Below are 12,832 nucleotides of genomic sequence, written 5' to 3' on the forward strand. Positions count from 1 at the left end.
GAGTTCAGGAGAATGAGGGGGATCTCATAGAAACATTCCGGATGTTAAAAGGCCTGAACAGAATAGATATGGCAAAGTTATTTCCTAAGGTAGGGGAGTCTGAGACAAGAGGGCACGACTTCAGGATTGAAGGACGTCCTTTTACAATAGAGATGCGGAGAAATTACTTTAGTGAGAGGATGGTAAATCTGGAATTTGTTGCCGTGAGTGGCTGTGGAGGCCAAGTCATTGGGTGTAATTAAGGCAGAGAGATAGATTCTTGATTAGCCAGGGCATCAAAGGGTATGGGGCGAAGGCAGGGGAGTGGGGATGACTGGAAGAATTGGATCAGCCCATGATTAAATGGCAGAGCAGGCTTGATGGGCCAAATGGCCTGCTTCTCCTATATCTTATGGTCTACTTCTTCCTCTTTGTGATGTATATATCCTGCGTCTTTCAAATTGCTTCCAGAAATTCCAGCCATTGCTGCTCTGCCATCATTCCTGCCCTGCCATCATTCCTGCCAGTGTTCTTTTCCAATCTATTCTGGCCAATTCCTCTCTCATGACTCTGTAATTCCCTTTACTCCACTGTAATACTGATACATTTGACTTTAGATGTATGGCCTTAACCCCGTTTTCCTGCTTTCTCCCCATGATGTTCAATACACTTTTCAATCAAAAACCAATCAACCTCCAGTTTAAATATACCCAATGACCTAGTCGCTACAGCTGTCTGTGGCAATGATTTCCAATGATCCATTACCCACTGGCTAAAGAAATTCCTCCTCATCCCTCTTCCAAAGAGACGTCCTTCTATTCTGAGGCTAAGCACTGTAGGAATTTGTTAAATGTCCCTAATGTATCTGCCTCTGCCACCACCCTTGGCAACGTGTTCCACAGTCTACCACTTCCTGTGTTTAAACATAAAACCTGCCTCTGTCATCCCCCCTGTATTTTCCGCCAAATACTTTAAAGGGGCGTATAGCCCGGTGAGAGTTTGGGGAGCTGGGTTATGCACAATAGGCAGCAATTTAAACAGAGAGAGGAGAAATGGGTTAAAAATTCTATATCTGAATGCACGAAGTGTCAGAAATAAGGCGGATGAGCTTGAAGCTCAGGTGCGAATGGGTAACTATGATGTTGTTGGGATAACGGAGACATGGCTGCAGGGGGATCAGAGCTGGGAATTGAATGTACAAGGGTAAACATGCTATCGAAGGGACAGAAAGGTGGGCAGAGGGGGTGGGGTGGCCCTGTTGGTGAGGAATGAGATTCAGTCCCTTGCAAGGGGGGGGACATAGAATCAGGAGAAGTAGGATCAGTGTGGATAGAACTGAGGAACAGTAAGGGCAAAAAAACCCTAATAGGTGTTAACTACAGGCCCCCAAACAGTAGCATGGATATTGGGTGCAAGTTAAATAGGGAGTTAACAATGGCATGTGGCAAAGGAAATGTCGCAGTAGTTATGGGAGATTTCAACATGCAGGTGAACTGGGAAAATCAGGTTGGTACTGGACCCCAGGATAGGGAGTTTGTAGAGTGCCTACGGGATGCATTTTTGGAGCAGGTTGTATGAGAGCCGACCAGGGATAAGGCTATTCTGGATTTAGTGTTGTGCAATGAACAGGATTTGATAAGTGATCTTGAAGTAAAGGAGCCACTAGGAGGTAGTGACCATAATATGATAAGTTTTTATCTGCAAGTTGAGAGGGATAAGGGCAGATCAGAAGTGTCAGTATTGCAGTTGAACAAAGGAGACTATGGAGCCATGAGGGAGGAGCTGGCCAAAGCTGACTGGTCGGATATCCTAGCAGAAAAGACAGTGGAACAGCAATGGCAGGTATTCTTGGGAATAATGCACAAGGTGCAAAATCAGTTCATCCCCCGGAGAAGGAAGGATTCAAAGGGGGGAAAGTGGCCACAGTGATTGACAAAGGAAGTCAGAGATAGCATGCATTAAAAAAGTATAACAGAGCTAAGGTGAGTGGGAAGAGGGATGATTGGGAAATTTTTAAGGAGCAACAGAATTTAACTAAAAAGGCAATATGGGGACAAAAAAATGAGGTATGAACGCAAGCTAGCTGGGAATATAAAGGAGGATAGCAAAAGTTTTTTTTAGGTATGTGGAGAGAAGGAAGATAGTTAAGAACAATGTTGGGTCCTTGAAGAATGAATTGGGAGAAATTGTTATGGGAAACAGAGAAATGGCAGATGAATTTAATAAGTACTTTGGATCTGTCTTCACTAGGGAAGACACAAGCAATTTCCCAGATGTATGGATAGGCCAAGGACATAGGGTAACAGAGGAACTGAAACAGATTGACATTAGGAAGGAAACGGTGATGAGTAGACTGATGGGACTGAAGGCTAACAAATCCCCAGGTCCAGATGGTCTGCATCCTAGGGTACTAAAGGATGTGGCTCTGGAAATTGCGGCTGCATTGGTGATCATTTTCCAATGTTCCTCAGATTCAGCATCAGTTCCTGAGGATTGGCGAATGGCTAATGTTATCCCACTTTTTAAGAAAGGAGGGAGGGAGAAAACAGAGAACTATCGCCCTGTTAGCCTAACATCAGTAGTGGGGAAGATGCTAGAGTCCATTATTAAAGATGAAATAGCGGCATATCTTGATAGCAGTGATAGGATTGGGCCGAGCCAGCATGGATTTACCAAGGGCAAATCATGCTTGACTAATCTATTCGAGCTTTTCGAGGATGTAACCAGGAAGATAGACGTGGGAGATCCAGTGGATGTGGTGTTCCTTGACTTTCAGAAGGCATTTGATAAGGTACCATATAGGAGATTGGTGGGTAAAATCAGAGCTCATGGCATTGGGGGGAGCATATTGACATGGATAGAAAACTGGCTGGCAGATAGAAAGCAAAGGGTAGCAGTGAATGGGTGTTTCTCGGAATGGCAGGTGGTGACTAGTGGGGTGCCACAGGGCTCGGTATTGGGACCACAGTTGTTTACGATTTACGTCAATGATTTAGAGGAAGGCATTGTGAATAACATCAGCAAGTTTGCTGATGATACTAAGCTGGGTGGCAGTGTGACATGTGGTGAGGATGTTAGGAGAATTCAAGGTGACTTGGATAGGCTGGGTGAGTGGGCGGAAACTTGGCAGATGGCATTTAATGTGAATAAGTGTGAGGTTATTCACTTTGGGAGCAAGAACAGGAAGGCGGATTATTATCTGAACGGCGTGGAGTTAGGTAGGGGAGAAATACAAAGAGATCTAGGAGTACTTGTTCATCAGTCTCTGAAGGTGAATGAGCAAGTGCAGCAGGCAGTGAAGAAGGCTAATGGAACGTTGGCCTTTATTACAAAGGGAATTGAGTACAAGAGCGAGGAAATCCTTTTGCATTTGTACAGGGCCCTGGTGTATTGTGTGCAGTTTTGGTCTCCAGGGCTAAGGAAGGACATCCTGGCTGTGGAGGAGGTGCAGCGTAGGTTCACTAGGTTAATTCCTGGGATGTCCGGACTGTCTTACGCAGAGAGGTTAGAGAGACTGGGCTTGTACACGCTGGAATTAAGGAGATTGAGGGGGGATCTGATTGAGACATATAAGATTATTAAGGGATTGGACAAGATAGAGGCAGGAAATATGTTCCAGATGCTGGGAGAGTCCAGTACCTGAGGGCATGGTTTAAGAATAAGGGGTAGGTCATTTAGGACAGAGTTGAGGAGGAACGACTTCTCCCAGAGAGTTGTGGAGGTGTGGAACGTGCTGCCTCAGAAGGCAGTGGAGGCCAATTCTCTGGATGCTTTCAAGAAGGAGCTAGATAGGTATCTTATGGATAGGGGAATCAAGGGTTAGGGGGACAAGGCAGGAACCGGGTATTGATAGTAGATGATCAGCCATGATCTCAGAATGGCGGTGCAGGCTCCAAGTGCTGAATGGTCTACTTCTGCACCTATTGTCTATAAGTATTGCAATTAGATGTTAGCCATTTTTGCCCTTGGGAAGAAGTCTCTGGCTATCCAGTTGAACTATGCCCCTTTTCATCTTGTACACCTCTCATCCTCCTTCCTTCCAAAGAGGATAGCCTTAGCTCACTCAACCTATCCACATAAGGCACCGTCATGGTTGGTAAATCTCCTCTGCACCCTCTCTAATGCTTTCATATCCTTCCTATTATGAGGTGACTTGAACTGAACAATACTCCGTGTAGTCCAACCAGAGTTTTATAGAGATGCAATATTACCTTTTAACTCAATCCCCTGACTAATGAAGACCAACGCACCAAACATTGTCTTAATTACACTGTTATACTTCAACTTTGAGGGAAGTCCAAGATCCCTCTGTTCATCCACACTGTTAAAAATCCTGCCATTAATCCTGTATTCTGCTTCTAGGTGGAATTTGCAAAGTGTATCACTTCACTTTTCGGCATTGAACAACATATGTCGCTTCTCAGCCTCGCTCTGCATGCATCAATGTCCCACTGTATCCTCAGACAACTTTTTGCATTATCCATCTGCAAACTTACTAATCCACCCTTCTACTTGACCAAGTCATTTATAAAAATCGATATCCCTGTATATTCTAGCCAGTATTTTCAATTTTATTTATTTGCTGAAAGTGTTACAAACATACTAAATGAATTTTCATTTCTTACAGGTCAGCCTATGTCTCCTATGGAGGTCTACTTATGAGGCTTCAGGGAGATGCAAATAATTTGCATGGCTTTGAGGTGGATTCCCGAGTGTATCTGCTAATGAAGAAGCTTGCATTCTGAGATAGAAGAACAGGAATGTGGAAATCATACATGTGCTTAAGTTATCAATGAAATCAAATTTGTTTGTTGATATTAGTCAACAAATGATTTCTCACACCAAATTTGTAAATGTCCTACATTTCCAGTTCTCCCTGTTTCAAAGGAGATGACGTAGGAAAGTAACTATTTAAAATTAATGACGGGCTTAAATTTTTCAAAAAAATTTAGTGGCCATATCACGAAAAGGAAGTATACGTTTTTTGATGTTTGTAAAATGGAATTCTTTGAACAGAATCCAAATAAAAATGTTTGTTGTTTCAAAAATAACATTACATGCCATTTAATGCTATGACATTGAGATCTGAGTTAACTGATAATGACACTCTTTAATTAAAGGCCATATTTATGAGCACAAAAACCCAAAATGTAACCAAAAGGACTAATGGAATTGAAAAGTAATGATACTTAAGTGGCCTTTATCATTCCCCATGTGAAACATTGCATTTAGTTTGGGCATTGAATCTTGGGAAAGATGCACATCTGTAAGTAGGCATATCGGGATGATAATCACAAGGGTTTAAATAACAAACATTCATTTATTAGACTTACGAGCACCAAGTGCTTCACCTCTAAATGCTTCTGAACTCTAACCACTATTACCATTTTTGGTAATTAAAAACCTAGAGCATCCAATTTGCTACTCTGAGATCCAGGAGATCCAACACAGAATAATGACATGTTAGTTGGGTTTTAAATATTGCCCAAAATTTAAAAAAAATAAATTATGAAGCTGTGTTACACTACTATGATATTTAAAAGATTGACCAAACTGCTAAATGAGATAATTAAAATAATGAATTTGATATGCTGAATCCAGATTGTGAAATACTGGTGTAAAATCAGAAAACGTGGCACATATAAAATAATATACCACTAATTCCTGATGTTTGGTCAACTAAAAATTCAAAAAATAAAAGTTTGATTTTGTAAAGCAAGCGTATTAAGGGATGTGAAGCAAAGATGGGTAAATGGATTACAAGCACACATCTGTCATCTAACTAAATGGTGGGACATGCCTGTTCCTGTGAAGACATGGTTCAATCCCATGAAGGGACAAAAAGTGTTTATAAAGAGACATGAAGCGTCTCAAAGTGTTTCAAAGCTACTTAACAGTTGTCAGTGTGTCAGTTTATCATTTGCATTGTCCCAGTGCAAAACAGTTGAGTGAAGAAGAGAAATTCACAATGTTGCAAGAAAGGAATGAAACCAAGGAATAGTGTGCTAGGCATGACAGCAATATGCATTATATTCATGTGATATTTCATGTTTTGCATTTCTGTTAATTTAAAAACTAATATCCACTAAAGCACAAATAGTGTAAAAAAATGCAATAAACATTTGATAATTTTGGAACTGCAATTTCTGGGTTATTACAAAAGAACTTGATAATGTACACCTCAGAGAACAAAAAAGAAATAGGTCCTGGAAAAAGTGAATGCACTGGGGTCATCTTCTAAGATTCTTTAGAATCTGTGGAGCAGTTTCTACAGACTGGAGGAATGTAGTGGTATTACCACTATTTTAAAGAAAGGAAGAGGTTAAAAAAAAGAACGAAATGACAACCTAGTAAGTCAGTAGTGGAGATGATAACAGAATCTGTTGTAAAAACTGCAATAACAACATTTGAGAGGTGTAGACAATTATGAAAAAGAAAGCATACTTATTAGTGGTGTTTTTTTGAGTATGTAACTGGTGGATTAGATGAAGGAGAAGCAGTGAATACTTATTTTGATGCTTAGGAGGCCCATCATAATGTCCCACACAAAATGTCAGTGCTCAGGATGACGGTACTTTGGATGGATTCTCATAGAGACATAGGATGAAAATTGGTTAGATAGGAAGCATAGAATAAATGGGTGTTTTTCTGGGTGGCAGCAAATTCTGGAGTGCACTAGGGATAAGTGCTTGAACCCCAGGCATCCACAACATGAATGATTTGGATAATGTATTTAAGTTTGCATATGACATACAGAGATGGGGGCTACAAGCTGTGAAGAGGATTCAAAGAAGAACCAATGTAGACAGGTTGGTTGTCACTGAAGCTCAATGCAGCTGGTGCTGAAGCTCTATGGGGAAGGAATGCAATCAAGGGTCCTTCCATTACTGTACCAGGAGGAGCGGGGAAGCTTTCAAACAATGAAAGGAATACGGCCTCAGGGAGCCATATGAATGACAGTGCTATATTTGTTATTTTTTATTACAAGTTTACACTCCTAAATATAACAACAATGAATATAAAAGCTTTCAAATCAGGTTTAATATCACTGACATATGTTGCAAATTTTTTTTGTTTTGCAGTAGCAGTACATTGGAATACATACAGAAACTACTTGTACTGTGTGAACCTTTCCTCGCGGTCGCAAGTAGTTTCTGTCTGAAATTTAAAAAACCTAAATTTCAAGTGTGTGTGTGTGTGTGTGTGTGTATATATATATATATATATATATATATATATATATATATATATATATATGTAATTTTAAGTTTAAGTTGTGCACGGTTTACTTTGTATGTTTTTTGTTAAGAATAAACGTATCTTTGAAATTAAAGCTGCTACAAGACCTGGGTGTCATGCATCAGTCTCTGAAAGTAAGTGTTCAATTGCATCAAGAAATTGAGAACAAAAACAGTTTGTTGACTTTCAAAGTAAATGGACTTGAGTACAGAAATTTACTGCAGCTGGACTGGGTTTTGTTGGGACCCCATCAGAAAGTTCAGTGATGGTTTATATTATAAAAGAATACAACACTAGTTAGGCTACATCTTCAAAGATATAGAAACAGAAGATGTATTTACTGGAGTGAATGCAGAACAGTTTGCAAGAATTTGTCAGAACTAGTAAATATTAGTTATGAGTAACCCCTATTTGGTAGACATTAATTTCATTGGAATAGAAGAAGGTAGAGATTAAAAGAAAGTATAAAATGACAATCTTAGAGGGGAACTTCCTGTTTACTCTCTTTTACAGAGGTTTCAGAAATACAGGGTTAGACTTAAATTAGACAGGAGATGGGTAGAAAAATTTTCAACAGTTGCAGGGTAGAGATCTGAAAGGGGAAGATAGGTGGAGGTACATTTACACAACACTTAGATGTATACTTAAAGGTCTACCTGTCTGGTCTGCATTCCTCATTTTTCACTTCATGAAGGAGATTAACTAAATCTCTATCTTATATTTTCTATATTTTTAATTTCCATGATGCTTTGATATTGGAAAAGACTAACATCTATTGCCAATCCTTTTGAAATTTCTGCATGCCTCCTGACTCCAAGCTGTCTGGTGCTTGCCTTAAAATTATTTCAGTGGTGCCATCAGTATACGAGGGAAACCTGGTAAATAAAAAAAAAAACTCCAGTAATACCCCACCATGGTAGTAAATGGATTACGTGCCTATTTATTATTTGAACATTGACAGGACATTGAGATTTAGTATGTCACCAAAAACTTGACAAATTTCCGTAGATGCATAGTGAAGAGTATCCTAACTGGTTGCATCAATGTCAGGAATGGAAAAGGCTACAGAAAGTGATAGATACATCTAGTCCATTACAGGCAAAGCCTTCCCCACCAGTGAGTACATTTCCAAGGAGCACTGCCACAAGAAAGCAGCATCCATCATCAAAGACCTTCACCGTCAGGACCATGCATGTTTTTCGCTACTACCATCAGGTAAGAGGTACAGATGCCTTAAGACTATAAGAGGTAGGAGTAGAATTGGACATTCGGCCATTTGAATCAGCTCCGCCTTCTCATCATGGCTGATTTATTTTCCCTCTCAACCTCATTTTGCCTTCTCCCCTTAACGTTTCACGCCCTGACTAATCAAGAAACTATCAACCACCACCTTAAATACACCCAATAACCTCGCCTCCACAGCTGCCTGTGGCAATGAATTCCACAGATTCACCACCCTCTGGCTGAAGAAATTACTCTTCACCTCCATTCCAAATGGACATCCCTCTATTCTAAGGCTGTGCCCTCCGGTCCTAAGCTCCCCCACTATAGAAAAAATCTTCTCCACATCCACTCTATCTGTGCCTTTCAACATTTGATTCCCCCCTCATTCTTCTAAGTTCTAGCAAGTACAGGTCCAGAGCCATCAAATTTTCCTCATATAATAACCCTTTCATTCCTGGAATCATTCTTGTGAACCTCCTCTGAACCCTCTCCAATGTCAGCACATTCTTTTTTTCAGATAAGGGGCCCAAATCTGCTCCCAAGTGAGACATAACCAGGGCTTTATAAAGTCTCAGTATCATCTGCATACTTGGCCACAAAGCCAATCAATTCTGTAATCCAAATCATTGACATATAATGTAAAAAGAAACGGTTCCAACACCAACCCCCACAAAATACCACTACTCACTGGCAGCACACCAGAAAAGGCTCCCTTTATTCCCAGTCTTTGCCTCCTGCCAATCTGCCAACATTCTGTCCATGTTTGAATCTATCCTGTAAATACCATGTGCTCTTATCTTGTTAAGCAGCTTCATGTGTGGTACCTTGTCAAAGGCCTACTGAAAATACAAGTACACAACACCCATTGATTCTCCTCTGTCTATCCAGCTTGTTATTTCTTCAAAGAATTCCAACAGGTAAGATTTTCCCTTGAGGAAACAAAGCTGATTTGGCCTATTTTATCATGTGCTTCAAAGTACCCCAAGATCTCATACTTAATAATCGACTCCAACAGCTTCCCAACCACTGAGGTCAGGCTAAATGGCCTATAATTTCCTTTCTTCTGTCTCCCTCCCTTCTCAATGAGTGGAGTAACATTTGCACTTTTTCAGTCCTCCGGAACCATGCCAGAATTTAGTGATTCTTGAAAGATCATTAATAATGCCTCCACAATCTCTTCAGTTACCTCTTTCAAAACCCTGGGGTGTAGTCCATCTGGTCCAAGTGTCTTATCCACTTTTAACTTCCCAAGCACTTTCTCCTGAGTAACAGCAATTGCACTCACTTCTGCCCCGACACTTGAATATCCAGCATAGTGCTAGAGTTCTTCCTTGCCCTTGCCCCCATTAGTTCTTCGTCATTTTGCAATAGTATATTGTAAGGCAATATGCTATCCATGTGTCTCTTACTCATCCATAGAATATCATGTCTACTAAGTATGGAATCCCCTTCCTGTCACTACTCTAAACCGATTCTAGGACTCACAAACTTATTTTAAAAGACTCTTTATAACTCATGTTATCAGTTTTGTTTTTTATTTGTACAGTTTGTCTTCGTTTGAACATCGGCCGCCTGTCTTTATGTATAATTTTCGGAAATTTTATGATGTTTCATTTTCCCTTTAAATGCTTGGAAGAAAATGAATCTCAAAGCAGTATATAGTAACATATACGTACTTTGATAATAGTTTACTTTGAACTTTTGAATTAACTCAAATCACCTGACCTTCCAGAAGACACCAGAATGCAGCTCCCTCTCCTTTAAGCGGAGGGGTGGTTTCTGTGTTTCAGAGGGATTCGAGCCGCCAATTCTCTGCCCGAGTACTGCCCAGTGAGGTAGCTGACGACAGCGCTCCTCCCTTGCTTCAGTGGAGGTGCTGGGGTAGGCAGAAGCCACCTCACCTGGCAGGACGACGTCTGCAGTTGGCGCCCACCGAACTTTCCAGCGCTGACCGCGTTAAAGGTTAAATCAACGGGGTGCTGTGCGCGCGTCCAAACACTGCCAGGCACGTGCCAGTGAGCGAGGCGCGCTCCCGAGCCGTCAGCAGCGGCGGCAGCTGCAGCAGGCTGAGGCTGGGAGAGCCAGAGCCAGAGCCGGAGCCGGAGCCGGAGCCGTCGCTGAGTACAGTACCTGACCTCGCGTGGTTGGGCGGCCCAGCCGCGCAGAAGTGAGGGAGGCGGCCGCAGTGCGATGGAGCATTGCACCAAGCGCAGGCTCACTCACATCGCTATCGGATTACTCTTTCTCTTCAGCGGCATCGAGTACGGTAAGGACTGGGCGGTATGGAGCGGGCACAGCCGGTACGCCATTTAAACCCCTACCCCCGGCCATTGTCGGCTCAGTTTCCACAATCTCGTCCCGCCCCATCCTCTGATCCATTACTGTGATTCAAGTCAGCCTTGAATGGGGCGATTTACTGGAGTTGGATGTTCAATTCGGGCCACTTGAGGCCAGTTTAGGCAAAAAAGAGGAAGTAACAGGCGAGGATTGATATAGTGGACAGTGAGTCGTGGTCGTGGTTCATGATTTGACGTACAGTATAGTGACTCTGGGTTGGGCAACGTATAACTTTAAGTAGACCTACCTTAATCAGTTGACGAAGGAGTGAAGAAGGCTATGTTCTTTCTCAGACCTCTAAGACTGTACTGGACCCTTCCAACTTAACCTGATGTTAAATTAATTTTGCATTCTACTTGTTTGCCACGTTAATAATGGGACGAGCTTAAACATACTTAGAAGGAAACATTCAAACACACATTAGTTCAGGTACTGAATTAAGTTACAATCATGTGCCTTCCATATGATCAACACACATCAAAGTTGCTGGTGAACGCAGCAGGCCAGGCAGCATCTCTAGGGAGAGGTACAGTCGACGTTTCGGGCCGAGACCCTTCGTCTCTTCCTAGAGATGCTGCCTGGCCTGCTGCATTCACCAGCAACTTTGATGTGTGTTGCTTGAATTTCCAGCATCTGCAGAATTCCTCGTGTTTGCGCCTTCCATATGAGGTAATTTTTAGTACTTGTATAGGATTGCAACATTTTTCAAAGACTTTCTTTTGCATTGAGGCAATATTACAGGTTTATAGTTTTAATGTCTCTTCTATTTGAGATAAATATCTGGTTGCAGTATATCTAGTTTCCTTACGACGAAAACTGACCTTGTAATGAAGAGGGAACAATCACTTGAGATGAAGCAACATTTTTAGTAGCAAACCAATCTTGAGAAATGTTAAATACTGTATAGTTTTGTTTGTTGATTTCTAAAGTTGTAGTGCAGCACTTTGCTCTCACAAATCCCATTTTTGTCACAGGATGCTATGTTGTAATCTGATGCTAAGGGATTTGTGTGACAGATTTAATGAATGGTTCTTTAGCTGAAATAATTCACACCAACAAGAAAGTTTAAACAATTTTGGTAATAGTCAAGGGACATTGATTTAAAGTTAAACTGGGCAGCTATATGGACAGGAAAGGAATAGAGTGTTATGGGCCGAGTGCAGGTCGGTGGGACTAGGTGAGAGTAAGAGTTCGGCATGGACTAGAAGGGCCGAGATGGCCTGTTTCCGTGCTGTAATTGTTATATGGTTATATAGTCCTTTTTTTAAAAAAAAAACTGCTGGAAGAACTTAGTGGGTCTGGTAGCATCTGTGGAGGGAAGTGAACAATTGATCTTTTGGGTTGAGACATCAGCCTGTTCTGCTGAGTTCCTCCAGCAACTTGGTTTATGCTTCAGGTTCTAGTATTCGCAGTCTTTTGTGTGTTAATTTACAGTGCTGGAAATAAATTCTTGTTAAGGATATTTTGGGATGTTTCCTGACACCTTGATCATAAAATTTACAACTTTCTTGTTTCATAATTGGACAGAATTGAGTAGTAGGAGGGATCCTGAGATGAGGCTGTAGCTGTGAGGTTCCTTTTAATTGAATACTACAGTGAAGAGTAATCCTGACACAGAACCAATTGGTATAACTAGATTAATTCAAAAACACATTTATTGGATGTCTCAGTAGTAATGTGGATATAGTAATGCTTTACGTTCCACAGATGACTTATATTTTTGAGTGTCTCTTATAGGCAGTGAATCTGATATTTCATAATTATTTTCTGTATCTTTAGTCTGGAATTTTATAAGTCCAGAAAAAGATTGAGGAAATTGGGTAGAAAGTGTGATATATGCAATTACATTTCTGCTTTTTATGTCTATCAATTGCTGGCTTATTTAAGGCTCTGAGGTTCAAAGTGCAAAGTATATATACTATATACAATCTTGAGATTCGTCTCCTTACAGGCAGCCACAAAACAAAGAAACTAATTTAAAATGGAAGACCGTCAAACACCCGAAGTATCAAAGACAAGAACAAATTGTACAAGCAATAAAAAGTAAACAAAT

At 41.0% G+C, this 12,832-nt stretch overlaps 2 protein-coding genes across 8 annotated transcripts in view; both read left to right on the forward strand.

The window, feature by feature from the left end:
- Nucleotides 1-6,122, forward strand: part of polr2h (RNA polymerase II, I and III subunit H) — a 29,460-nt gene extending 23,338 nt beyond the window's left edge. For all 3 annotated transcript variants that reach the window (XM_072255298.1, XM_072255297.1, XM_072255296.1), the window contains exon 5: nucleotides 4,607-6,122. In XM_072255298.1, the coding sequence (XP_072111399.1) occupies nucleotides 4,607-4,724 (118 nt within the window). In that variant the 3' untranslated portion in view covers nucleotides 4,725-6,122. The remainder of the gene's footprint in view (nucleotides 1-4,606) is intronic.
- A 4,111-nt stretch (nucleotides 6,123-10,233) lies between these two features.
- Nucleotides 10,234-12,832, forward strand: part of mfsd8l1 (major facilitator superfamily domain containing 8-like 1) — a 103,351-nt gene continuing 100,752 nt past the window's right edge. For 2 of the 5 annotated variants that reach the window (XM_072255299.1, XM_072255301.1), the window contains exon 1: nucleotides 10,234-10,708. In XM_072255299.1, coding sequence (XP_072111400.1) covers nucleotides 10,633-10,708 — 76 coding nt within the window. In that variant the 5' untranslated portion in view covers nucleotides 10,234-10,632. The remainder of the gene's footprint in view (nucleotides 10,709-12,832) is intronic. The other 3 variants (XM_072255303.1, XM_072255304.1, XM_072255300.1) reach the window with 3 other exon arrangements.

This window comes from Mobula birostris, chromosome 4 (assembly GCF_030028105.1).
Source record: "Mobula birostris isolate sMobBir1 chromosome 4, sMobBir1.hap1, whole genome shotgun sequence".
In the NCBI taxonomy this organism is placed as follows: Eukaryota; Metazoa; Chordata; class Chondrichthyes; order Myliobatiformes; family Myliobatidae; genus Mobula; species Mobula birostris.